This window comes from Propithecus coquereli, unplaced genomic scaffold (assembly GCF_000956105.1).
Source record: "Propithecus coquereli isolate 6110/MARCELLA unplaced genomic scaffold, Pcoq_1.0 Scaffold119, whole genome shotgun sequence".
Classification (NCBI taxonomy): Eukaryota; Metazoa; Chordata; class Mammalia; order Primates; family Indriidae; genus Propithecus; species Propithecus coquereli.
The window spans coordinates 2197196-2225091 of NW_012135969.1; the positions used below are offsets into that span (position 1 = coordinate 2197196).

Sequence of the window (27896 nt, forward strand, 5' to 3'; positions counted from 1 at the left end):
GCAGCAATGCCAGCTCTGGACTGGGGATGGAAGAAAAGACGGGAGTCAGGAGATCGTGGAGGCAAACCGCATCACAAAGGCCAGGGGAAGAGTTTCCCAAAAGTGTCCATCATAGGGAAGCAGTTTTGTTTTGTTTTGTTTTGTTTTGTTTGAGACAGAGTCTCACTCTTTTTGCCCGGGCTAGAGTGAGTGCCGTGGCGTCAGCCTAGCTCACAGCAACCTCAAACTCCTGGGCTCAAGCGATCCTCCTCCTCAGCCTCCCGAGTAGCTGGGACTACAGGCATGCGCCACCATGCCCGGCTAATTTTTTGTATATATTTTTAGTTGGCCGATTAATTTCTTTCAATTTTAGTAGAGGGAGGGTCTTGCTCTTGCTCAGGCTGGTCTCGAACTCCTGAGTTCAAACAATCCGCCCACCTTGGCCTCCCAGAGAGCTAGGATTACAGGCGTGAGCCACCGCGCCCGGCCTTGTTTTGTTTTTTAAGCACAGTACATCCTAGCAATGGAATATTGAGCACTGTTAATTAAGAATGAGGCATCCCTGGAGCCTGTTATGGAAAGATCTCTAAAAACATTATAAAATAAACATTATTCTGCAGAACAGTATAAAATGTGGTCCTACTTGGATAAAAGGAGAATTTATATGTGTGCATAGGCATAAAAAATGGGAAGATTACCCAAACAATTACTACTAATCTTCCTTGAGATTACCCAGTGAATCCACTAGCAGTAGAATCTCCTGCTAGCAGATTGTGGCTACTAGGAACGGGTTGGCGAAGGACTTCACATTTTTTACATTTTACTTCTGTATGGTTTGACCGTTTTCCTCTGAGCGTTGCATTATCACAGTTCAGGCTATCAAGAGCATCCAAGCTGCAAGGTGAGGCCTGAGGAAGGTCACTGAATTCAGTAATTAGGGAGCCCAGCTGGGCACAAGCAGAGGCGACAGTATGCCCAACCGCCCTGGTTTGCCTGGGACTGTCTTCCTTTTAGCACTGTGAGTCCAGAGTCCCAGGAAGCTCCTCATCTACCCTACGTGAAGGTGAAATACAGAAGTTTAACGATGAAGAGGAAGGAAGATGCAGGGTGGTATATTGAGGGGCTTGAGGGGTTAGGACAATTGAGGATGGGATTTTTTTTTGCTTTGCTTTCAGAAAAAGTATGATTACTTTTAGGCACTTAGAGTAGTTAGCGAAGTGTCACCAAGAAGCAATGCGCTTAGACCTGCTTTGATAAAAAAAAAAAGCTGTTGTAGTTAGGACTTAGTACATTGAGGGCTGTGTTTATCATATTTAGGTCCCTTGATATTCATGTTTGCTCTTGTTAATAATAATAAAAATAGCAATAATCTAGTATTTTTGCTAAGGAACAATTCTGTGCCCAGCAGTGTACCAGGCGTGTGTCTTATACATTCATTATCTCGCTTGCATGTGAACCTTACAATGCCCCTGCAAGCAGGGCGTGATTTGTCCCATCTTACAAATAAAGACACTTGAGCCTCCGCCTGAGGTCACTTGGCTGGTGAGTGGCATTAATCCTGGTCCCACCGATGCCACCCATCCCCATGCACATTTCCAGAGGACTGTAGGGAGGAGGAAGTGCACCTGCCTCGGCCCACAGAGAGGGGACCTGCTGAGCACGCACTGACCGCCCTCCCGAACACCCTGAGGATGTCAGGGAAGGCTGGGGGACTCTGGCGGTGGGTTTTCCCTATACGTGTCCTCCTGGGGTGACCAGAGAAGGAGATAAAAAGCGGAGCCAGGCCAGTCCACCTTGTGACCTAGTGGTTAAAAATTCTATGCTTTCATCCCAGCAGCCTGGGTTCGATTCCTGGTCAGGGGATGGGTCTGGGATTTATCCCTGTGGGTGATAGCTGCGCGTTTGGACCCCTTCAGCCAAGGTGAGCCCAAGAGGCAGAGACCAGGCTTCTCAGGATCCTTGAGCCTTGAAGGCAGGGTCATTGGTAGGCAGGATGGAGGGCAGGGGAGGGCATGCCAGGCAGAGGGATGAGGATCCAGTGGCAAAGGCCTGGAGGTGGGAGGGCCCAGCAGACGCACCGGGGAGAACGACAGAGTGAGGGCACAGGGGCCGGGGACCTAGGAAGCAGCTGAGGTTTCACAGCCTTCTAGCAACAAAGCTGGAGCTGTGGAGGGCAGAAGGCACAGAGACAGTGAAATCAGGGGAGGGCAGGGTGAGGTGAGCAGAGAGCTGGGCCAGCCAAGCGGGCTGGGAGGGGCACAGAGGGGTCCAGGAGTTCCAGGCGGGGCCATGGCGTGCAGTCTGGGGGCCAACACAGTCTGTTTCCTAAGGGGCTGGAACTGGCTCTGGAAGTACCCCGGGGCCACAGATGGCACTAGTGGCCGGCTGCCCAGCCAGCCTTGTACTGACACGAGCCCTAGCTGAGGAGTAACTAGGATGTTCAGTGCCCAGGGTGAGTTCCAGGAGCTGCGTCACCCCTCCAATGGCCCGCCCCACCCAGATTTATAGGACCAGTCATGGGAAAGCGGCCCGTCCCCATCTCACAACGACTAAACAGGAAGACACACTTCCTGTCAGCAGAGACCAGGCCCTCCAAGTGCAGGGACCCCCTTTGGAGGCGCAGGGGGAGGTGGGCTCAGATAAAGAACAGGCCACGGTCATTTCTGCTCTCAGCACTGCGGGGGCTGGTAGCCGTCCACTGAGCAAGTGAACGAATGAATGAACAAGTGACAAATGTGAATTGCTGACCTCAGGGAAGCTGGGGTGCAGGGCTAGGGCACCCCGAGTCACTCGTCAATGCCTCCTTGGTGGGGGCACCTCAGACACAGAGGGTGGCTCAGCCCCTGCCTCCTGGGCCCCCAGGGACGTGGGAGTGCCAGGCACCCAGACCGCTGGAGTGTGACAAGGCGGCTCAAGCCACCGTCTTCCTCAGAATTCCTCTGAGGAGGACACACGGAGACGGTGTCCTAGAGGACTCGGAGCTATGGGGGGAAAACCATAAAGCAGAGTTTGCCAGCCTTTCCTAACACCCTCGTAGTGCTTCATACGACGGAGACGCAGCATGGTCTGGTACTGGAGTGTTCTGGCGCTGTAGCCACGGTGGGTTCAAATGTCACTTTGCGCACTTTCTAGTGGTGTGGTGCTATGGTCCCGAGCGACTCCCTTAACGTCTCTCCTCTCTTCACTCCCGGTATGTGGAAGGAGCTACCTTCTCAGAGAGCTGGGAGACGCGGACAGCTCCTGACTGCACAGCGCTTGGCACAGGCCCAGCACACACGGCAGAGGGTGCGATGAGATCCCTTTTTTATTTTATTTTTTTTGAGACAGAGTCTCTGTTCCCTGGGCTAGAGTGCAGTGGCATCTTCGTAGCTCACTGCAACTTCGAACTCCAGAGCACGAGCGATCCTCCTGCCTGAGCCTCCCAAGTAGCTGGGACGACAGGCACCCGACGCGCCTGGCTAATTTTTCTACTTTTTGTGGAGACGGGGCCTCGCTCTTGTTCAGGCTGCTCTCGAACTCCTGAGCCCAAGCAATCCTCCCGCCTTGGATCTCCCAGAGTGCTAGGATTACAGGCGTGAGCCACCACGCCTGGCTGAGATCCCTTTTGAATGCTGAAATTAATGGTGAACTCAAATGAATATTCTCCTGAGAACTGCACGGCACTTCTGAAATCATCTCATCTGGCCAAGTCACAGAGTCACGTGGGCACCAGAGGGCCAAGATTTCTCTGATGTGAACAGATGGGGACCAAAACCCAGCCTCCCTCTTCTCCTACCTGCCCCTCACCTCGCACACGTGAACCCAGAGGAAAGGCAGGATCCCAGCACCAACCGCTGCTCGGCTGGGCCAGCAGGTTGGAACAAGGAAGGCTGAGATCTGGGGGGCTGGAGGGGAGTAAGAAGGCTCTGAGTTCCATGACTCACCAGAAGTTGGGCTGGAAGTGCGGGGAATCTGGCTGACTCTGGCAGCAGCAGCAGCAAGTACCTCAAGCCTCCCTCTCTGTCCTTTAGTTGGGACTGTCCTTCCTCACGGGAAGATTTCCCACCTTGTCACTCCACAGCCGGGAGGGAGACCTGATCCCTGGGCTCCCGGCAACCCTCTTTCCAACCTGTACCTCATTCCTCTCCTTGGAAAGCTCCAGGGTTCTCCAGGGTTCTCCACAGCCAGCCTGCTAGTCACTTTCCCATTTTGGCCTCCCAGGCACTTGGCCAGTTTCCTCTTTCACTCAAGCGTCTCCCCAGCCCAGCCCAGCCCAGCCAGCTTCCACATGATCCGCAGCAGAGCCGGGTCCCTGGCCCGCAGCCCTTCCCTGCCTCTCTGCAGAGCGTCGGCCGCCTCTGGCCCACACGGCCTCTCCTGTCCCCAGACATGAAGCAGCTGCTGCCCCAGCCTTTCATTTACCCGCTGTGTAACCTGAGGCAAATTATCAGACATCTCTTAGCCTCTATTTCCTCATCTGCAAAATGGGCCCAACAATACCTACCTCAAGCGGGTTATCACAGAATGAAGCGAGAAATTGCACACAAAGTGTTTAGCATGGCTCAGGGCAAGCAAGCACCCACTGACAGAATCCCGCCTCCGCCCTGTCAAATGTTTGGTACTTCATTCTCCCACAAGATTTTCTTTGCCCTGAGGATGCATCTTACACCCTCTCTCCCTTCCCTCCTCCCCATGTACTTGGCTCAAGGCTGGGCAAACAGGAATGTTCCAAAGTGCAGAAATACCGCAATTAACAAAGAGGACACCCACAAGTGACAGGCTTTGTCACTCTGAGGGGGTGGAGAAATGATGGACTCCGCCAGTGCACACTGAGAAGGCGCTGCCACCTCACCACTCCTCGCCGCCCCCAAGGGGCACTGCATGCCCATCGGCTCAGTCCACCAGGCCCCTCCCGGTGGTCAGGAAGCCGCCCACACACAGGCTGAGCCCTGCGCAGCCTCACCCCCAACCAACCCCACGGCCCACACGCACTTCTGGGACCCTTTGGTTCCTGGTGCTGGTGAATTTGTCCCAGTGACCACCTAATTCATCAGGTTCAAAGGGATGGGGGCTGCTCAGGCAAGGCATTTGGCCCAGAGGCTCTGAACAGGCTTCACAGAGGAGGGCCCACCGGAAGCTGGCAGGGCGGGGGCCGGAGCAGAGGGGACAGCTCCATGCAAGGAAGGTACCCGCAGCAACCTCGTCCTCCTGCGTGACAGCTGCTGTGGAGACCCCCACCCCGGCTGCCTCCCACCCAGACCTTGGCTTCCTCCGGATGTGGTCAATGCAATCCACTGCAGGAGACACGGCCCCAGGGAGGGCAGGGCCCGGAGGCCAGTAGGCAGAGGGGACGTTCCAGGCATCCTCATCCTCCCTGGTAGGGCCTCTCACCGGGCACTCCCAGCTCCCTCTGTCAAGCTCCATGGGTGAAAAGGCCGAGTCAGCACTCTGGCCACGACTGTCTCCCAGGGGCCTGGCTTTAAAATGTGCTCTGGGGCTCTTGGCATAGCCATGGTCCTCCACCCCTCCACCCTGCCTGCCTCCTGAGGTCCTTCCCAGAGGAGCCAGCCACTGGCAGGAATGCAAGGAAGCAGGGGGACAGCCTGGGACAGCTGGGTAGCTGCAGGGAGTCACCACTTGGTTTGTGTTTGTCCAACATTCAATTCCAGGTGGGTCACGAATTCTTCTGGGGGCTCTACTTGGTGTGAATGTGGGTCACCCTGGCCCCACCTTTTCCATCTGGCAGATGTGTGTCTTGTGCCTACGTCACACCAGGCCAACCCAGCAAGCACTGGCCAGGCTGGAGGCCCCAGACTTCTCCAGGGGGCTGTCTGGTCTTTGCACAAAACTGCAAACACTGCTCTGACTGTCCCCTTTCACTCACCCCCAACCCCAAATTAAACAGAAAGCAAGACCCACCAGGGCCCAGCGCTGGAGCCGCAGTCGCCACCCTCCTTGGTGACCCCAGCTTTTACTCACAGCCCCCGGGGAAGCGGATCTTTCCCTTTCACTCTCACAGTCTTGTCGAGGGATCTGTCTGTCCCCACACTTCACTGTCACCCCCTGAATAAGCAGCAGGAAGGGAAGGGCACAGTTTTGGAGGTTTTTGTTTTTGTTGTTTTCTGTTGGTTGGGTTTTTGCATCTTTAGCAGCTCTTTTGCCACTCAAGATCTGTACACTCTGGAGGGCCGCCAGTCTGGCCAGAGCTGCCCACACTACACATCTCTCTCTCTCTCACACACACACGCACGCACACGCACGCACACACACGCACACGCACACGCACACGCACGCGGCGCCCAGCCAGTCGCCGTGTCCTGGTGGCACAAAACTGCCTCACAGAGCTCGGTTCAGGCGGTGCGGATGCCGCGCGCCACAAGCCATCCTTGAAGACTTAGTGTGGGAAGAAAACAGAAACACCCCCGAGATGCCAGGGAGGGCGAGCGAACCCTCACGCACAGTTCGAAACAATAACACCGCGTCAGTCCTGGGCCCAGCGAGGAGACGGCCCGAGACCCCGGCTGGAGCCTCGGGCTTCCCCGACGCGCCCTGCGGGTCCCCGGCCGAGGGCGAGCCGCCGCCGGGTGGTCCGGGGGCCCGGCGCGGGGTCCTCCCGAGCCCACCCGCTTCCTCCGAGGCTGCTCGAGCCCCCGCTCCCCTCCCCCGCCGCCTGCCACATCTGGTTCCACTCAGGTCCTCCCCCACCTCCAGGCGCGCTCCTCCTCCCCTCTCCTCCCCCGCTTCCAGAACGGCGGAGACGATTTTTAAAAACCCAGTCACACACACGCACACGCACACATGCTGCTGGAGAAGAGGGGAGGGGGACGGAGGCAAAAGTCGGGAGAGGCCCGCCGCCGGCGCTCCCCCCGCCCGGCCCCCGAAGTTGGCCAAGTTGGCAGCGCCTTACCCTGGAGGGCGGCGGCGGCGTCCCCGGGGGCGCCCGGGCGGCCGAGGTGCAGGCCCCCGAAGAGCAGGGCGCAGCGCAGCAGGTGACGAGGCCAGGGCGCTGGGGCCGGCCGGCCGGGCCCCATCCCCGCGGCACGGCGCTCGGCGGACGCGGGGACCTAGGGCGCACGGGCGCGGCGCGCGCTGGCAGCCCCGGTGCTGGGCTGTGATGACCGCCCGCGAGGGGCTCGCGTCCTGCTCCGGGTCGGGACGAAGTGATGCCTCCCGGAGAGGAGGAGGGAGGAGGCAGGCCGGGCGGAGGGAGGGCGGGGGGAGGAGCGCAGAACCCGGGAGGAGGGTTTGAGGGGCAGAGGGGAAGGGAAGCGGGCAGCGTGGGAGGGGAAGGGGCGGAGGCGCGGCCGGCGCTGGGCTGGGGACGGGGCCGGAGAGACAGCGTTGGGAGGGAGAGAAGGGGGTGGCGGGAAAGGAGGATCCGCGAGGTCAAGGAGGACCGCAGACTGCGCGCTTTCTCTCACTGCTGTTTCCCAATCTCTCCCCACCTCGCCTTCCCTCTCCTCTCTGTCCAGGCCAGGAGCCCCAGACGCTGCGTCACAGCTCCCCGGCTGGCGCGGGCGGGGAAGCAACTGCAAAACTTTCCGCAAGCTCCACGGCGCGGTGGGACCTGGGCTGCGAGGCCGGGCGAGGGCGCGTGACCCAGGTGGCCAGACCTGGGCCACCACCACGCCCCCACCAACCCGCCTCTTTCTGCAGAGGTCTCTGGCCGCCGAGCATCTGCTACCTCTATGCCCAGGGGTACTCCTGGTCTTGGGGGAAGGGGCGGAGCCCAGTGCTTGGCCACCAGGGCAAAGATTGGGGGAGGGGAAGGCAGGGTCCCTGTTCCGTGTGTGGAGCGCAAACAGCTCTTGCACGTCTTGTTTTGGCATCTGCATGACCCCCGTGTCCGTGTGCCTCGCGCAAAAGGAGTTGTAACACTTTTGCTAGCTGGAGCTGCATCCAGAAACCTGGGGCAAATCTGTCCACAGGACGTCCCAGAAGACCGACATCATCACTCCCACCAGCTGGACTGCTGGCCGGTAGCAAAGGACCAAATGGAAATTTCATAAAAGAGAAGACAATCCACTGTTATTCAGTATTATGCAACAGGTCACTGCAGCGCAGAGCACTGGGTCAGAAGTCAGGATGCTGGAGTCTAGCCCCACCTCTATTGCTGACTCCCTGAGCGACCTTGGAAAAGCCGTTTCTCTGGGCTTAGAGCAGGACTGAGACATTTAGAGACCCTAAGTTCAAAGAAAAACTCATGCTTTCCTACCAAGAGTAACCAAATAAAAACACTATGAATGTAATATAAATTTTATTGTCTCCTGTGCTGTCCACGTTGGTACTTTTTTTTTGGAAATAACAAATTCAGTTTTTTTTTTCTTTTTTATTAGTCCTGCCTTGGTAAATACTTCCCTCTCTCTGCACTGAGGGTGTTGGGCCAGAGACGCTCACGTATCTCTTCCCATCTTTGCCAGGCTGCAGATTCTTGGTAAACAGTCCCGTGGTTGCAGGGCTGCAGAGCAAGCACCCTCTGAAATCCCCTACAGTCCCTGGAAAGGGTCCCACTGGTCACACTTCGGCCCTGAAACATAATTGACAGCCAGGCTGAAAAAGCCCCTGGCACTCCATAGCTAGCTTGGGCAGGTCTGACATGGCCAGGTCTCTTTTGGTGACTGCTGCTTCACTGCCCCTTGGGACATGTCTTCTTGGTGGGGCATGTCCTGGGATCCCAGTGCTTTGCATGCGCTTGGCCGTGCTGGGGCTGCCTCGAAGATCCTCCTCCTGGCCTCGCCTTTCTCACAGTCCTGCCAAGCTGTTCTCTCTCCCTGTCTGAACAGCCAAAACACAGGGTACTACTTCCTCCTATGGAAAAGGGCTGGAGCCCCGCTTCCCCACCAGCCTGAGTAGGTTTTGACGTTTCCCCCCACTGGCAGGGCAGAAGCCAGTTCCCTGTCACTAGAGCATGACCCGGTGCAGAGCCCACCATTTGCCAGCAGCCGGTCCACTGCGAGCCCCGCACGCAGGAGGTGCGCACCTGTCTCCTCACTCACCCATTCAATAAGCAGCAGTTGCCGGCCCTGTGCTCGCTGCTGGCGAGACAAAGATGGGCAAACACAGTTGCAGCCCTAGAAGACTTCCGTTTAGTGGGGAAAATAAACAAAATTTTTGTCGTATTCCAGGCAGAGAAGACTCCATTCAAGGGTGAGGAGCACAAAAGTGCGTTGCACTAGCTGGGACAGACATTTGTTCAAGCCTCCAGGGCCCTGTTCTAGTCTCTGTCGAGGTGAGACTTCCTGATCCAGCATGACGCGGTCACACACTGCATTCTGCTGATAGTCGGAGCCCACGTCTGACGCCACCATCTGTCTTAGACCCTGAGCTGGGGGCGGAGGGCAGGGCCACATCTGGGCAATTCTCCCTATGGAGAATCCAGCCAGTCCCCGCCTGCTTAAAGACCCTGTGCAGGCTCAGGAGCGACACAACATGGCCACAGTCTGCAGGAACGCTGAGTGTTTCGAGAGGGCTGGGGCCTTCTGGGAACCCCTCACCAGCACCCAGACCCTCGTCTGCTTCCAAAGAAGGGCCAGCGTCCTGTGCCCCTGGCGTCCTCACCGACCCCGAGGAAGCTCAGCTGAACAGCTATTTTCTGAGGGCCTATTACGTGCCAGGCATCAGCCCAGGTGCTGGAGACTCAGCAAGGTCTCCAACTCGGTCCAGGGGTCAGATGCCAAGATGGTATCTGCTGTAGTGAATCGACACTGCGAAATGGCTCTCCTTCCGACACTGACCGACGGTCAGCCAGCAACAGGCACTGGGGGGCTGCTGATTGCATCAGAACCAGTTTAACAGAAGGAGCACAGACTTTGGAGCTAGAGACTTGAGTTAGAATCCTGGCTCCCCCCTTTCCTGGCTTTGAGACCTGCAGCACATTACTTCAGCTCTCTCTGAGCTCACGATTCTTGTAAGTGGGACAATCCCTACCTTGTCTTGAGATTGCAATGTTAGGTGTGAAGGGATGGCCGGGGCCCTGGATCAACGCAGATGTTCAGGGCACGTGGTCCCTCCCTGCTCACCTTCCTTTGCCATTTGGACATTAGGGTGTCTCCCTTATTCCCTGCCCTTCGCCCTGTCTCCCCTCCTCCTCCCCCCACCCCTGCACTGCCCAGGAGATCTTTCTTCACAAGTCAGTTTGTTTGTTTTTGGAGACAGGGTCTCACTCTGTTGTCCAGACTGGAGTGCAGTAGCACGATCATAGCTCACTGTAACCTTGGATTCCTGGGCTCAAGTGATCCTCCCACCCCAGCCGCCCAAGTGGCTAGGACTACAGGCGCACACCACCACACCCAACTAACTTTTAAAATTTTTGCAGAGATGGAGTTTCACTATGTTGCTCAGGCTGGTCTCAAACTCCTGGCCTCAAGTGATCCTCCTACTTTGGCCTCCCAAAGTGCTGGGATTACAGGTGTGAGCCACTGTGCCCGGCCTTCCCAGGTCAGTTTTGTCGGGATTGCAACATTGGTTGTTTTACTTTGCCTGAGAAGACAATAAAACCTCCCCTCGTTGTCCGAACATCTCTTTAACAGAGTACACAAATGGTAGCCTGAAATGTAAATTAATCCAATTAGAAGTGGCTTGATGCTCACTTCAGCTGGCTAATAAATGCATGTCTATAACAGCCCAGCCTGGGCAGTGGGATGGGTCCAGGCCTAGGGAATGGAGGTGGGCGGGAGTTCTGGCTTTGCCCTTCACTAGCTACATGACCTCAAGCAAGTCACCTCCCTTCTTTGAGTCTCAGGTGCCCTCTGCAGTCCAAGTTTTGCTGTCATTACTTCCTGTACTTAGGGTTCCTCTCCCATTCAGGGTTCCTCTCACATTTGTCTCCTCTTCCCTGGTTCTGCCCCTGAGTAGCCTCTCCAGACAGAGGGCGCCCAGGGCAGCAAAGCAACCCTGGCAGGCTAGGCCTACAACAGAAGCTTAAGGAAGGAGACTGCAACCTGGCGGCCAGGTAGAATAGAAGGTTAAAAAAAGGAAAGACTTGGCCAGCCGTTACCTGAGGCAAGTAGGGAAGGGGGTGTGACCCCAAAGAGGCACGTAGGACTTGTCCCACCCTATACCCTTTCCAGGCCAGGAGGGAAGTCTGGCCAAGCACGGGGCTGGCCTGAGTGGATCCCTCCCTGGCTCCTGTATCTCAAAGCCCCAGGCTCCACTCAGGCAACCTACCCACACTCCACGTGGCTGCAGCCTCATCTGCAGCACTGAGGACCACAGAAGGGACTGGGCTAAAGAGGGAAGGAAGGAGGCAGGTTTAGGATTCAGACAAACCCAAATTTCAAGGTTTGCCTTCCAGGTTATGGAACCTTGTTGGGAAAGCCAGTTAAACTTAAAGGAACCGTATCACCCGCACCCACGTCACTGGGGAATTTTACGGCTGATCCATTCTCTTGACTGGTGCAGCCCATTATGGCCACAAATACAACCTGAGGAAAGTCCTGCCCACTTTCCCTAGGTTCTTTCGCTCTTCCCTTCTGTGGAGAACACCTAGAGGGCTCTCCCGTCCTAGGAAAGCCTCTGAGTCTGCATCCACTCACTTTCAGCCCGAGTCCTGTACCAGAACACTGTTCCTCTCCAGGGACTAAACCCCAAGCCTTTTCTCTCTGCAAGGCTAAGAGATAATTGCCGCCCCCCTCCACGATGCAGAAGTGTAGGCTTCCTCTTCCTGAGTTTGGAGTCTGGACGCCGACTCCCACTTGGAGGAGCCCCCACAGTACCTGGGCCGCCAGCAGGGCCCTGCAGGAGGCAGCGGGGCCACAGCACTACTGCCTCCCAGACACTCAGGGGCTCCTGGCTCCCCTTGGGAGGCTCAATCGGGTCAGGAGCAAGCTGGCTAATGGGCTTTCGGAGAGGGGCAGAGGTTGGCCTGAGGCACCACAGTAAGGAAAAGAGGGAACCGCAGAGCTGAGCTGAAGAAGAACCAGCTGTGGTCGAGTGGGATGTAGTCCCCAGAACTTTCTACTGCCCTACCCAGCCAGTGCACGGGAGGGGGAGCGAGGAAAGGGATGTCACATCACCCTGTCTGCTCTGCAAGGGCCTCTCCCCAACTGAGAGCTGCAGTGCCTCTGAGCCTGTCCCTGCACTGAGGATGGGGCTGAGCCAGAGTCCAGGCCTTCTTTGGGACATGGCTCTGGCTGGGCTGGCAGCTTCTGCATCTCCCTCCCTCTTCACGATGTCACCTGGGCTGCTCCCAACCCTTGCCTCCATCTCTCAGCTCGGGCAGGACAGGCAGGGGAGGTTCCTCTAGTCTCAGGACTTGAACCTCCAAAGCAAGGCTGGGCCCAGTCCCTGCCAACAGCCTTCTGTGGCTCTCACTGATCTTGGCCAAGAGGAAGGCCAGGCTTTGCAGACACAGAACCTGATGCAGAACCTCCCCTGATCCATCCTTCCCTAGGCCTCTGGTGGAATAGAGCCCTGGATGAAAACAGGAGCCAGGTGGCTGGGTCTGGCTGGCTCACCACCCCGACCCCTAGCCCCAAGACACTAGCCCGACCTTCCACAGCCCCCAGCGGAACAGCCAAGTAGTAGACTGGGGCACCTGGGAGGCCCTACAGTGTTCTCCAGAATTTAAAAAATGAAATAAAACAGTAAATATCACAATGCATTGCACATGAGTTAAGTCCTATGCTGTGGAATATGTATTGGGTGGAGATATTAAGTGTATCCAACAAATCTGAAAAATACCGCTGTCGAGAACCTGGCATGAGCCATCCAGGCTCCCCGGCCACCCCTGCCCAGCTCTGGCCTGCTCACCCCGACTGAGGCTCTGCATCTGACACGCTGCCCCTGTGCTCCTCCTCGGCCACCTGTCTGAACCCACTTCCCCTTCACAGGCACCCCTCCAGCAGGCCCCACTACCTGTCATTCCTTCAACCAGGCCCTGGGCTTCCCGGGGCCAGCTCACACTGCAACAACACGGTGAGGCGGGTAAAATAATGGAGAGACGTACAAGGTGCCGTGAGAACCCAAAGGAAGACAGGATGGAGGTGACTCTTGAGCTGAGTTTTCCAAGATGGTCAGATGGCCAAGGCAATGGAACAGCATTTGCAGAGGACTGGACGTGTCAGAGAGCATGGAGGGGCCCTGGAGTGACAAACATTGTTTTCTGTGATGGTACGAAGGACTTTTAGCCGCAAGCACCCTTTCCTTCTCATCCCAATTAATTCTGCCCATCCTTCAAGGCCCAACGCAACGCCATCCCTCAATCCCCAGGGACTCATCTCGCTGTTACAGAACTGACCACCTCCCAGCTGACATTTAGCTTCTCAACTAGAAGCTTCCTCAAAGCAGGAGCCAAGTCAACGTGCCTTTTTATCTCCCACAGAGCCCACCAGCACGTTAACAGAAGGCTCTCAAAGTGTTCAGAGTAAATGCATAAGCTTCCAGATGCGGCAACTAGCTCAGAGTGTGAGTGCCGGCCCGAGGTCACACAGCAAGTAGGAGAGTTGTGACCTGAACGCAGGCCTCACTCAGGGCTCTACTGTTTGTTATCTTGCTCTGCGAAGCCATACCTGGGCAAGTTTTGCCTAGCTGACTTGGACAGGGGGACGCCTGAGGAGCAGTGCTGGTGTTAAGGCTGTGGTAAGGTTCTGCAGTCTGTAGTTGGGAAGGAGCAATGGCTCCTGAAATTAATTTAAGGGAAAGACCTTCCTTGTCATGCTTCCCAGTGGTACCCCCTTCTCTGAGGGAGCCAGGGCCGGGGGGCACAAGTCTTGACTCTGTGATGGGCCAAGGCCCACCCTAGGGAGGCCTTCTATGTCCTGTGGACATCTCTACAGGGGACACTGTGACACAAGCCTCACCCTGCTTTATCCCCCACCCTCGCAAGCCTTACAGCAACCTCCAGGGAGTCCAGGCCAAGGGTCCGATTCTCCCTCATCCATTGGGACACTTAGGAGCAGGAACATAGTTTCTGTGGGGCAGGACAGAACTATGGCTTTCTCATCTGTAAGTGTGACAGGCCGGATGGCTTAGGGGACCTGCAGCACTGATGCTCTGGGAAACCACACCCCTACTTGCCCACCCAAGTTCACTTCCTGGGGAGGCAGGGCTGCTGCCCAGACCAGCTGGGTGTCCAGGTAGATTTCAAAGGGCCACCAGCCACTAGGGAGGGGAGGCCACAGTGAAGGGAGCCTAGGGAGTGGGGGCCAAGTGCCACCATCACCTACAGCAGCCTCTGCCCAAAGATGGCACTCAGAGACCCACCTCACAAAATTTTCAAGCCTACAGTCCCCTCCCCAGTCACTCTTACTCCACCCACTGCTAGTCACCAAACCTCTCTGGGCCTGTTTCCTCATGTAAAATCAGCGAGCTGCCCCTGCCTTGTATACGCCTGGGCTGTGAAGCAACATAGCTGAGAAACTCCTTTGCCAAGCACAAGTGCTGGAGCCCTCCCTTTGCCCTCTGCTCCCTCTCCAAGTGGCCTCCAGGGTGAGAAGGCCTGGACAGCACAGGAGGCCACTGCAGTTGCAGGCTGCTCCCAAGGCTAACAAGGCTGAGGATGGCACAGCTCTCTTGCCTGGCACTTCCCTCCACACCCAGGAGTCAGTCAGGGCTGCTCTCTGACCCCTCTCACCACAGGGTCTCTTGCCCAGTGAGACACACACACACACCCCTTCATCTCGGGCCCTGCTGAGCTCCCCCAGCACAATAGCTCTCTTGTGTTCCCTGCCCCCACCAGGTCCCAGACCTGCTCCCAGGCCTGCCTGTTTTCCCAGCCTCTGGCAGGTTCCCCCAACCCACCACAGAGCTCAGAGCAGCCACAGAGTCCCTAACCACTCCCTCTTTAACCCTTTCCTGCCCTCCCCAACCCCTTCCAAAGGGCTGCAGTCCAGCCTCTGGCTCTCCTCCTCATCCTAAGAGAAGCAGACCTCTCCTGCGGCCCAGGGCCCCTCAGGTAAAAGGAAAATGTGATAAACAGTTGTTATACATCTTCAGAGAAGGCCAAGGGGGAGGTTTGCCCCCAAGAGTGACTGCTTCCTGAGTGTACTGTTAGGGACCTACGTAAAGGAGGTGTTGTAGGGGCCTTCCTGGTGCTCCCCATGAAGGCAGCATATGTATGACATCGGTCCTAGGAGAGCCCAGAGCTTAAGAGAGATTTTTATTTCCAGCGTAGAAAATAAGAGTCCTGTCTTCCAGCTGACAGCCACCCCCTCCGATGACCCCACCCTTATCACGTGGCTGGCTGGCGGGAAGGTGGACCGGTAACCTTCAGTGCTCATCCCACCTGGGAGTCAGATAGGCTACAGCTGTGTTCTCAAACTTGAGCCTGCATCAGCATCACCTGGAGGGCAAAAACAGATTGTTAGGCCCCACCCCTTCAGCTCTGACTCAGTGGGTACGGGGAGGGGTATCTGTGCATTTCTAACCAGCTCCCAGGTGATGCGGATGCTTCTCCCAGACTCCCCCAGAAGCAGTCTTGGAACTGCTGGGTAAGAGACCCGCTGACCTCATAAGACACAGGTAGATATGGAATCTCAAGAGGCTGATACTGAGAGGGGCAGTCTCTCAAAAGGTCTGCATCTGGTGAGTAGGAAGCTCTGAAGTGCAAACCAGTGAATTTGGGGGTTCCAGGACCAGCTTTTCTACTTACTGGATCTATGATCCTTTTATACTTGATCTTAGCCAAAAGGCCAAGTAATTGGATCCGTGATCTTTCTTAAACCACATTTTTTTATTCCCCTCTTATGTGCCAGGGCACTTTACGTACCTTATCTCTATCCCTGACCCCCACAAGGCAAGGAGATATCCCTGAAGCTTGCAGAGGTGGGATTTGAACCCAGACCCTAAAGCCTAGGCTCTTAACTTCTCTGGGATTCTACCTTATAAAGGAAAACACACAGCTTGAGCAATTAGAATGATGAACTTAGGGAGGGAAGAAAAGAGCCTCAGAAAGGAAAAAACAAAACAAAACACCAAGATAGGTCAAGTTACTTGTAAACTTTGCCTTCTTAGAAGCAAGGAGCTGGACCCAATGCTTGCTTCTAGCTCTAGGATTATAAGAGATAACTATGTTTAAAGAGAGCTATTTTCTAAATTAAGAAACACAAGAGCTCCTTGACTGCTAATCTTCTCAGCTGGAAGAAAACCTGTCCTTCCCAGACTAGAGGGAAGGAGGTAGACAGACCCCATTTATTAGATAGCTGACGTGTCCTGGTCCACCACAGAAGTGCGTGCATACAGCTCTTCTGGGCGAGTCTCCATTTCACGCTGCCAATCTCACAGTGAAGAGCCCAATTCCTTCTCTCCTAGGCCTTCCCTATCCTATTCACTGCTGTACTGCCACCAGCAAGCGCAGTTCTTGGCACCGTCCGAGGTACAAAAGGTGCTGCGTGAATCAATACATTCTCATCATGCCTGCAATGTCCACAGGGACTCAGCCAGTTCTCAGGATGCTCCCACCAATGGTAAGGGCCCTGTTTGAAGCTGGAGATCTAGAGTAAAATCAAGAGGCTGGGAAATTCACTTCTTAAAACTTATTTTAATATCCTTTCTCCCTCCCTCACTCCCCCATTGGGATAGGCCAAAACAGTCTGGCTGGGTTTAATTACAAATTAATACATATTGTCATTGTGTAAAGTAAATCAACACTGTGGCAATAAGGGACCATTCTTGGAAAAAGTGAAACCCATATTAACAAAATATGTCATGGAAGAACCCCATTTAGTGATTTCACTGGCTTCTTAAAAGACTAGAAAAGGCCAATGCTCTGCACGTTCTCCGGGGCTTGTCACGCAGGGGCAGTGGAAAGGCAGACTCAGCTCAGCCCACTCAACTCCAACCAGGCCCCAGACCCAAAAAAGCAAGGGAAGAAGGCATCCCTTCAGGATAAGTGTAGAAAAGGCAGATCCACAAATAAAGTCCTGTAGCTTCACTTGTAAGCCCATGTGAAAAAAAGAGACAGGAAGTTAGAAGGAAGGCTTAAAAGGTGTAGCATTTTTTTAATCTTAAAAAAATGTTTAAAAATTAAAGTTTAAAAGTCAGCAATGCAAAACCATTGGAGAGAGAAAAAAGGGACTATAACTTGATTATTTTGCGTAAGTTTAAACATGGTCTAGCTTCGGCCATCTCTTTGTTACGCAGACACTATCCTTTCAGCACCCTGATCGACCTGGGAGACCGTATGGGTACTTTGCTTAGCAGCCTGAAGGCAGTGATTTCTTTTTTTTTAAAAAGGTACTATACACACAAACACACACACACCCCTATATGTACATATTTGTGTGTGTATGTAAATATACAGTGCAACAAAATAGTTGTAGAAAGCTGTGGGCACCAAGGCCTCTGGGGCTGACAATACCTACCCACGAACTTCTCTCCAGTTTGAAACACTCCATCTTCCCTTGAGATTGCCTGATACTGAGGAGAGTGAGGCAGGTCCACAAAATAAACGAAGGTCCCCAGAAAATGTGTCACCAGTGACATATTTCACATGTAAAAGAAACACTAGAGTCATGAGTTATTTGAGAGCTTTCTACGCTTCCTGACTCCCTCCCCTGCCCAGCTCACATGCCTGAATGCTACATCTTTAAATATTTCTGGCTGAGTCCTCTTGCCACATATGTCAGTAACATTCCAAGCTGGCTACCACATGTTCAGGCTCTGGCCTCCTTCCCTCTCTACTGCCGAGTGCTTTGCTGTTTCAAGGGCACGGTGGGGCCATACGTCTCCCATTTCAGCTCCATCTTCAGTTGATCATACATCTCAGAAACAACCAAATTTAAAAAAGAAATTAGTTCCAAAGGAATGTTCATATTTGAACATCTATTTCTCTTGAGATTATTTTTTAATTCCACTTGATGAATCTATTAAACTGGGTTAGACAAAATGGTGTGTACATGCACACACACACAACCCACCACACACCCACAAAATTTAGAGGGTTGGGGGAAGATTGTTTCCTGGCAAAAGATCTAACAGAGGAAAGCTTATGTGCTGATCAAGTTTTAATAATGTGGTTAACAAGAAAGGTACACCATTTAGCAAGCACACAAAGACTGGGGGTAGGAACAGTCGACTGATCCCTTGAGCGCCTGGCTCCCCAGCCCGTTTTCTGCCTACCTGTGGAATAGCTGCGATAGTTACTATATTCAGAGAATCCAAGAGGACTGCATGGACAGATGAACCTTTATTTAAAAAAATAGCACTTCAAATAAATTAAAAGGGACAACCGTCAAGTGTTGAAATTGTGAAGAAATAGTTGAAAACCTAGAGAGACTCCAAGCTGCAGTCTTCTAACCTCATTCTTTGTCCAATGGCAGAAACCCACACATCTCAGTACTCCCACTCAATGTTTTCCCTACTGAGATGAGGGAAGCAATTGCAAACAGGAGACCAGACGGAGGAGAAAGCTGCATCTGATTGGAATGAACATTGCCACGTACTTGCTAATACGGGTTTCACTTTATGACCAAATGTATTCTTTCAAAAATAAAAAAGGGGGGAGAGAAGCTGCATGTTTTTAAAAATTGAAATTATTTAGGGATAAAACACTAACTCTAGTGCCTTTAACGGGCAATAGCAACTTTTTTCCTCCAAAGTCAAACACCATCCCCAGCTGAGCCTTTGCGTTACAAGCTTTTCAGGAGATGTTACCTAAACTTTATTAAAAGAAAAGAACAAGTTTAAATATAGACACTGGACTAGCCCAGTCTGTATTTTCAAGTCCACATTCTTCATCTGAAGCATTGCATCAGGGACCCCCCCTGAGTCTGCGTGTTTTCAAGTTCACAGTACATGGAACCAGTTTTTCTTTTTAATTTTTTCCTCACTCAGAGCAGCCACACACAGTGGCCGTTGACGCCGGAACCTCGGGTGGGGCCTTTTCCTATGAGGCCTGGCCAGAGCTGCCCAAGGTTTCTCCTCAATGAGAATCGATGCTGTCATGCTCTATGGATGGGAAAAAAGCAAGAAAATAAAAGCACCTGGTACAGGTTTCATGAGATCCATTTGGATTCGCTATGTTCCAAACCCGCTGCTGAATGCCATTTGTCCACTTTGTGTGTGTTGAACAGTTTGTGGCCTTAGAGTCGGTCTCAATTTGAAGAACTGTTATTGGATGCCCCAGAGGTTGATGCAATAGCAGCTCCAGCAGGACTACTTGTGGAGACCGACTTTCGGATGTGAGGCAGCAAGTAGGGGTCACAGGCCAATTGCTGGACATCGATGCGGTCCTCCTTTCGGTAGGCCAAGCATCGTCGAATAAATGCCTGCAAAGGAGAGTTTCTTGAAGAAGACCGAAGCAGATAATCTTCTTCCCCCAGAGGGAACCCTGAGGCTCAGTATCAGCTGCCAGGGCCCAGAGCAAACATCTCCAAAAGAGGAGGAGGTTAAGGCCTCTCCCGGAGACCACCAGGCAGACTCAAAGACGACAAGGGAGGAGACACACCAGCCGCAGTCCTCTATGCTACCACCGACTCCTTCCCAGACAGAGGAAGCTGAGCCATTCCAGAAGTTGGGGAGAATAGGGGAATGGCCTCTAAATACTCTTGCCCCCAAAGCATTAAGGCCAACAACAAAAAAAATCTCTCTTTGCTTTGGCTGGATTGGATGGGAACAGTCTGATTTCATGGTCCTGCATCTATAAACCATGGCTTCAAGGGAACTTTCCAAGAAGTGGAAATTCTAACGATAAACTGCCATTACAGACAGTGTAAGGAGACCAACAATGCCTAACATGACAACGTGTCACAGGTCATGAAATGATTTCCCTATGTATCTCATTCTACCCTGAAAGGTCATTAAGTAAATGACGGGGTACATACCTAAGTAGTAAAGGGAAACCTCAACAGGACTTGCATCCCTTTGAATACAACAGACATGAAAACATGTGTGTGGGGTTTGATACGGAATTCAAACTTACTGCCAACGTGGAGGTTTCCTTTGCCCTAGGTATGGAAGGCTATGTAGTCTTAGTTTCTGCAACTCTTTATCATAAAGACCCTTATACAGATTATCTGTCTTCTCCTGGTTTCCTGCTTCTTATTTTTTTTAACCAGATAGTTCTATTTAATCAAAGTTATAACTATTTTAAATAAATAGATCAATTTTTAAAAATATAAAACACCATCACCACAGAACGTCTGTACTTCACGTCAGGGTGATGCTGTGTCGGCGCAGGTAGCTTCCCCAACTGCGACGCGTGTGCCGCTGTGACGGGGATGTTGATGGGGGCTGCACGTGGGGCAGGAGGTATATAGAAACTCTGTGCTTTCTGCTCAGTTTTGCTGTGAACCTAAACTTCTCTAAAAGCAAAGTTTATTTAAAACAAAATCTAAAACAGGAAACAAGCTATTGATTTTGTTGTTTCCCCATTTAATTAACAAAACATAAAAGTATGATACCAACCCTGGTTTTTAAAAAACAAAGATGCTTACAGGTACTGGCTTGGTTAAAACATTTGGGAGATAAAAACAAATTCATAGAAATGAACATAATGATCCTTGGCCTTTAAAAATGGTATTTTCTTAGTGAGATACATGGAGCTGGAGTTAATTGCAGTTAAACAGGTTATCTTGGGTTGGATACTGGTCAAATAAACTTCTTTTACCTTGAATTTTCTCTCTGCATAGCTGCCAGTGTAGGCTCCTAAAACCGCAATCAGATGGCACAGTTGCCCTGATTAAAACCCCAACTGCTCTCCTCACACTTACCCTGTCACCTCTCTACCACCCTCCCCTCTGCTCCGCCTGCTCTGTGGACCTGCCAAGCTCATTCTTGCAGCTGAGCTGCACTCGCTTCCTCTGCTCCACACGCTTTTCCCCCAAACCTACACGTGGCTCCCACCTTCCCATCATTCAAGACACTGCTCAACATGTCACTCATCACTGAGGCCTTCCCTAACCATGCCATCCAACAAGGGCTTCCCACCTCCCCATCCCTCTTACTCTGACTTATTTTCTTCATAACATTTATCACCATCTGAAATGTATCCACCTTTTGTTTTATTGCTTGTCTCACCTAGCAGAATGTAAGCTCCTTAAGGATAGGGAACTGGTCCATGTAGTTTAGTGCTACATATTCAGTTCCATCTCCATTCCCTAGAACAGTGTCTAGTGCTTAATAGGCGCTCAATAAACATTGGTTGTGGGAGGAGACATAGGGAAGAGGGGAGGAACCAGAGAGATACAAGGAGATGGGAGATAATTAGTGGAAAGATGTGGAGATATTTCTGTATTTTTCAAAACAAGTCCATCTAACCATCTCTAAAGTTTTGGGAACATTTGTTCACCTATTTATTGAATAAACATGAATGTTTGACAAAAGTGGTATAAAGAAATAGTCTCAAAAGACATGACAAATGAGGAGAATTAAACATCTGTGAGGTATTCAAGTCCCTCAGTGTCAATTCTGGGTGGCAGCTATGGTGTGGGTAATAGGAGCAGCTGCAGAAGCTACTGTTAGGTGCTATCCAGGCCACACAAACCTCATGACCACCTTTCTTTTTTTTTAAAGAGACAATGTCTTGGCTGGGCACGGTGGCTCATGCCTGTAATCCTAGCTCTCTGAGAGGCTGAGGTGGGAGGATTGTTTCAGCTCAGGAGTTCGAGACCAGCCTGAGCAAGAGCGAGACCCCATCTTTACTAAAAAATAGAAAGAAATTAGCCAGACAACTAAAAATATATAGAAAAAATTTAGCCGGGCATGGTGGCACATGCCTGTAGTCCCAGCTACTTGGGAGGCTGAGGCAGAAGGATTGCTTGAGCCCAGGAGTTTGAGGTTGCTGTGAGCTAGGCTGACGCCACAGCACTCTAGCCCAGGCAACAGAGTGAGACTCTGTCTCAAAAAAAAAAAAAAAAAATTGTAAATCTGGAAATAACATGAGATTTTTGGAGGTTTGTCACAAAGTTCTTGGATCTTATTTCACAGATGTAATTCAGAGCCATTATGAGGACCCACTTAATAGGCAGTAGAATCAATCATAACATTAGAAGCAGCAGCAAGGTCATGCCAGTACCAGCAAGAAGCTAAACGGAGAGAGGATTTCATTCAGTCCAGTGAACACTCAGAGCGTCGCTGCCACATGCAGGTGCACCACGGGGTGTGGCCACTGCCAGTGGCCCTGCCCTCCAGGGGCTTAAAGCTAGTGGGAAAGGCAGACCTGTAACCACTTTATCTACACCCAGTGTCTCACTATGTTGCCCAGGCTGGGATGTAGTGGTTATTCGCAGGCGCGATCTAGCTCACTGCAGCCTATAGGGAACTCCTGGCCTAAAGCGATCCTCTCGCCTCAGCCTCCAGAGTAGCTGGGACTACAGGTGCACCTACCAAGCCCTTTTTTAGGGAAGGTGTTTTTGTCTTTGTTTTATGGCTAAGGAAAAGCAGCTTAAAAGGTTTAAGTAAACTTGCCTAAAGTTCCACAGCTATTGAGTACAGAGCTGACACAAAAATTAGGTTTGCCAGGCCTCAAAGCTGAGCCTCTCTCCAGCCCTCTCCCAGGATAGTCAGGAAATCTGCATTTGCCTTAAAATGTATTATAGGACTTCTCCGTTGCAGATTTATTTCTTGGTTATGCAGTACTTGAACTGTTGAATGAGGGGGACAGGAAGGTATCAGTCAGGAATTATTCGTCCTTACTCTATAACAAGTCGCTAAAGCACTTGGAAAACAGGTTCTTTCCTAACCTACTTTACAGAGGTGCACTACGAGGGACCAGCAGAGGCCAAACACTGACAAAAGGGATTAGACTTATAAAGGACTTTAGAAACGCTGAATGATCATGGCATCCAATGGGGCTGACCACCACCTATCTAAGTAAAAGGAGTTAATATATAAAAGAGATAAATAACACAGCAAGGACAAACTATGGGTAGCTACCACCCATATATGAAGCAAGGCTGAAGGGATTATTTATAGCTTCATTTTCTCCAGCTCCCATTCCATGTTTCCTTTGCCCCACTGAGTTTTTAGTAATGCTCTCACCAACTGCTACAGAATTTACTGCTTACTACTCACTTGCCATTTAACCCTTTGATGTCTGCGTGCTCTTACATAATTTTTTCTATGTGGGCCTTTAGCTCCCCAAACTGATCACAACCCCTGACTTTGGACAAAGCTGGGTACCCTTCACTTTGCCCATATGCCTGTGGTCTCTCTCTACTAAAGAGGCTGCTCTCCCTTTCCTTCCCTGATTCTAGGGAGCCTTTCTGGATTAAAAAACCCACTCATCAACATTCCCTTTACCAGAATTGGGGATGAGGTGATCAGAGTGAATGCAATAGTCTTCTACTGTTCTCAGGAATATTAATTCATGCCATCCTAATGTTTTTAATAACTCCTGAATTTCACATTGAACAATTCATCCATTATTACCCCCTAAAATAATACAGAAACCAAAGCAGTCATTTCTGCTGACCAGTGGTTCGAAACTTACCTTTGCTTCAGGTGTTACTACTGGCTTTGGCGGGAACTGCACTTCAGTAGCTTTAAGAATAGTATTCTCCTGCAGAATGTCTTGCTGGGACTGGTTATGGCCAAAAGGCTGACATATGAAAACAAAACAAACAAAAGTGGGCCTCTGGTTAAAATTAAAGGAAAACAATTCAATAACAAGGAAAGAAGACATCGTCTGTTAAGAATTGCTATAAGGAACTCTGGAGATGATCTCCTCTAATTCTCTGGTTTTATAGATTAAGGGAGTAAGAGTGCACAGCTTAATTAACTTGCTCACAGTCCGACTTCCAGGTCAAGGCAGAGCTGGGACCAGAAGCAGCATCTCCCATATCATAATGCTCTGCTAAGCTTTGCTCACAGCAAAGAAAAGGAAGATTCAGAGCAGGAACCAACAACCTCTTTTGCTCTGAGTGATACCCAGGGCCCTAAGCAATACATATATGTGCCACTGGCCAACCCAAGACACAAATAAAAAGAGATGAAAAGAAAGTAAAAGAGTAGAGGGTTAAGGAGAGAGTGGGAACAAAAAAGAGCTGGGGTTACTTAGTGGCTTCATCTGTGACCAAACTGCCATTTGCTAATAAACTCCAAAAACAAGTTCAAGCTCACTGTCATCTCTACAGTGATCTACTGACAGATCTCAAACAATTCTTTCTAGATAACCCCTACCACCATTATCAGCAACAACGTAAGAGTGTCAGAGAATATAAACAATAATTAAGCCCCACTAGTTCTGAATAGTCTCTCTGTTTTAGAGAGGTAAGATAAAGACAGACAGACCACGGAGAAGTTAAAGAGGAAGCTATTATCTGAATTAAGAGCTTGGTATAAGGGGACTATAATCACAATATTAAGAGAAGATGCAAAACTCCCATATGGCCTACTTGGGAACACTGAAGCATACAAACACTGAAAGCAGAAACAGGAGTATAAATACACAAATGGATCCTATAATAATATATACATTTAGAAGAAATGCTCACAAAGAAAAAACGAATATGAAAATTCATTCGGTGTAGTTTACTAACTGGGTTGTTACTGTAGAAAGGATATGTCACCTTGATCAGAGGTAACAATGAATACTTTCTGATACTTATTCCTCAGTATAGAAATATAAAGCATGGTTTCATTAAAAACAGCTTTAACTAATGAGATGGTTGGAAATAGAGTCTGGGGATATTTTGAGTTTCAGTTCTTGAGACCCAAAAGAATGGCTTATGGGAATATTGTATATTTTAATAAACTATTTCATGTTATGTCCCTACACATATTATCAGAATCAAAACATGTCCTGGATAATTTGAGAACAGCAAAAATGCATGTTCTTAACAGCCCAGAAGAATTCATTAGGTGCCCTAGGGTCGAGAATTTCTGCTTATGCATAAAGCTTATATGATTAAGTCTGCTCTTTAAATCACTACTTTCAGGATTCCCATTTTGTATAACCCACTGATTAACTCCAAGAAGCTAATCCATACCAAGGCACTATGGACATGTGCCACCCAAGAAGGAAGCAACTCCCTCCCACCTTCTCCCTTACCTTCCTTCCATAAAGACACTGGTAGAAGATCACACCCACTGACCAGACGTCAACTTTATTTGAGATCTTTGGTGGTTCTTTCCCAACCACAAAACACTCTGGTGGTAAATACCTGGGACAAATGAGAAATAAAAATTCTTAGAAAAATTATTATATAAATCTAAGATATGTACAAAAAAACAAAACAAAAGACCTTGTTGAATACAGAAATATCTAAATTTAAACAGTCAACTTGGATCTATATGGGGAGTCAATGAAAAGACAGTCTAACTTAGGGAGGCAATAATATCCTTACAGGGCATTAAAATATATTTCTCAATTTACTGAAAGGGAGAAATACTATTGCTAGTCCCACTTCACTTACCCCAGCCTTCTTTCTCAGGTTTGTGCCTAATAAGTGTCATTCAACAAGTTTTTAAAGGGGGTTGTGGGACACAAAGAAGTGCATTCCTCTTTATGATAGTTTCATCAACAAACATTAAAATATAACTAGAAATGGTATGTGGTTCCTTTCACGGTGCCTAAAGGATATATCTCTAAAATAAATGTTCTAAAAGTCCAAATGAATTCAGGACACAGTACAGATCTCTGAGGGGATAGTCCGTTTTGCCTTCTTATGGTAGCCTCTTTTGGAAATCTGGACTGGAAATAACTCCAATGTATAATCAAGGGTGACTTTAAAGTGCAAATTATCAGAAGATACTTTATATTTCCTACTTCCAGGGTGATCAGGGGCTTACTGGAAGATGAACAAATAGTGTAGCAAAAGCCAAACAAACTAGCTGTTAGAATAACTCAACCCTCATCTAAATTCCTTCCCTCCCCACCACGGGACTCTAAAGAAACTAGGGGAGAGACAACCACACCAAATTGTATAGTGTGGAAGGTAAGTGCCTCCTGGCATTTAGGAAACCAAATAAATGTGCCATGGCATAGCTGGAAGGCAGAATTCTGATGATAGCAGATAGATTTCTGCAGATTTTCATGCTAGCAAGATCATTTCTGTGGAAAACTCTTTATCTGGGACCCCGCTGCGCTCCTGGTATAGAAATATATATAAAAATCTAAACTTATAGCTCGGAGGGTACCACAAGAGGTAAGAGAGAAAATGTTCCCTCTCCGATCCACTACCTCTATCAAATTTAGTTTCAGATGATAGGCTTGCTTTCTTTTTTTATAAAAAGTAAGTTTAATTTCATATTCTTAAGAGACATTTTTGGATAATTAAGACCTTTAACGAGATTATTATTTCACAATGAAAACTTTTATCAAAAACACATTAAAAAATGAAATACATATCGAGAACTCACTAAGAACGAAAAAAGGGAAAGAAATAAAAATAAAGAAAAAAAGAAAAAATTTATAAAAAGAACGGCTGTTCTAAGTGCCACTAAAACCTCCCTGAACCCTAGTTTTTATAGTTCTAGATTTTTTAAATATATTTAAATATGATCTTTGAAAAATAACAAATATAAAATGACCATTTTAATGTATTTATAACTTTTTGTGGCAGTGGCAGGGAAGAATAGTAGGAGTTGTTGAACTCATCTGAAGGCAGAATAATAATTTAGCAAGATTTTTAGAATACAAAAGACACTGTCACTTGATAGTACAAGTCCAGCAAATCACTTTCTAGATCTCAGTTCCTCCATTTGTAAATGACTGAAACTAATTCTTCACCCAAATAATATCGAAAATAACAAGCATTCTATAATAATTTCCTATCCAGCACTTTGGGAAGGAGAGTAAAAGACAATTCTATGATACTACACTAAATTGTGTTAAAAAACATAGTGGTAGGCCGGGTGCTATGGCCCATGCCTTAATCCTAGCACTCTGGGAGGCTGAGGCAGGAGGATTGCTTGAGCCCAGGAGTTGGAGGTTGCAGTGAGCTAGGCTGACACCACGGCACTCTACCCAGGGCAACAGGGTGAGACTGTCTCAAAAAAAAAAACAAACCCCAAAACCATAGTTGTATATTCCATCAATCAACAGTCCACATACAGAAAAATGATTCTCATGGCACAGTCTACAGGTTACTTATTTAAAAGGAGTATTCAATGTAGAAGAATTCTGGAATAACCAAATACTGCAAACAGTCACTTAGAATGCATTATAGCCTTCCAGCTTACTTCTCTCACTCTGGGTCATCCCAAGAAAGGTGATTATGAGAATGTTTCTACCAGCATGGAGACTCTTCAAAACCTTCATAGAAATCTATAAGACTTAGTTTTCTCAGAAGCCCCCTATCTTTTCATTATGAAAAATAACAAATATAATCTAAAGCAGAAAGAATAAAATGAACCCCCAAGTACGCATCATCAGCTTCAATAATTATCAACATGTGGCCAATCCCCATGCACCCCCTATAACAGGCTACTTTGGAGCAAATCTCAAACATCACATAATTTTTATTTAAACTCCAGTGGCTGAATTTTTATAGCTAAGAAAATATATAGCACTAAGTGGCAATGGGGCAACTATTTTAAATGTGAAAAAACTACCCCTTTCAAAAAGAACAAGCTATTGAACACAAAGCTCAAATCCAAGTTCCAGTGAATTTATATAGCAGAGGTATAGACCTGCTTCCACAATTTTCAATGGCAGACATGTTTGCATCACTTAGTGACAGGAACACTAACCCACAATAACCACCATGGTGAATAAACACTATAAATGTAGCTTCTATTTAAAACCTAGAATTTCACAGTTTTAATTTAGGGACTGGCTTTTTACTATAGGTACTGTCTCCACAAACACTAAGAAACAACAGAAAACAGAGTGTTGCCTATATGGTGTTATTAGCAGGGTTTGAGTGATGGGAACAGGGCTGATCTAGTGTGTTGTGAACGACACATCCCTCTTTCCTACTTCCTCATCAACCCCCTCATTCCTAAATAGTATTTTCCTAAGGCCCAGGGCCCTCCAGTCCCAAAGATAAGTGATTTGACCATCTGACCCTGTGGTTACCCCATCTTTAGTGCTATGGAACCTTCTCCAGGTTCAGACT

The 27896-nt window shown here is 49.8% G+C and overlaps 2 protein-coding genes across 2 annotated transcripts in view; both read right to left on the reverse strand.

The window, feature by feature from the left end:
- Positions 1–6989, reverse strand: part of MRC2 (mannose receptor, C type 2) — a 52517-nt gene extending 45528 nt beyond the window's left edge. The window contains exon 1 of the mRNA XM_012662863.1: positions 6881–6989. Coding sequence (XP_012518317.1) covers positions 6881–6989 — 109 coding nt within the window. The remainder of the gene's footprint in view (positions 1–6880) is intronic.
- A 10893-nt stretch (positions 6990–17882) lies between these two features.
- Positions 17883–27896, reverse strand: part of TLK2 (tousled-like kinase 2) — a 145847-nt gene continuing 135833 nt past the window's right edge. Inside the window, exons 19-21 of the mRNA XM_012659640.1 lie at positions 24887–24998; positions 23327–23434; positions 17883–19163 (exon numbers count right to left, since the gene is read on the reverse strand). Of these exons, the coding sequence (XP_012515094.1) occupies positions 18990–19163; positions 23327–23434; positions 24887–24998 (394 nt within the window). The 3' untranslated portion in view covers positions 17883–18989. The remainder of the gene's footprint in view (positions 19164–23326; positions 23435–24886; positions 24999–27896) is intronic.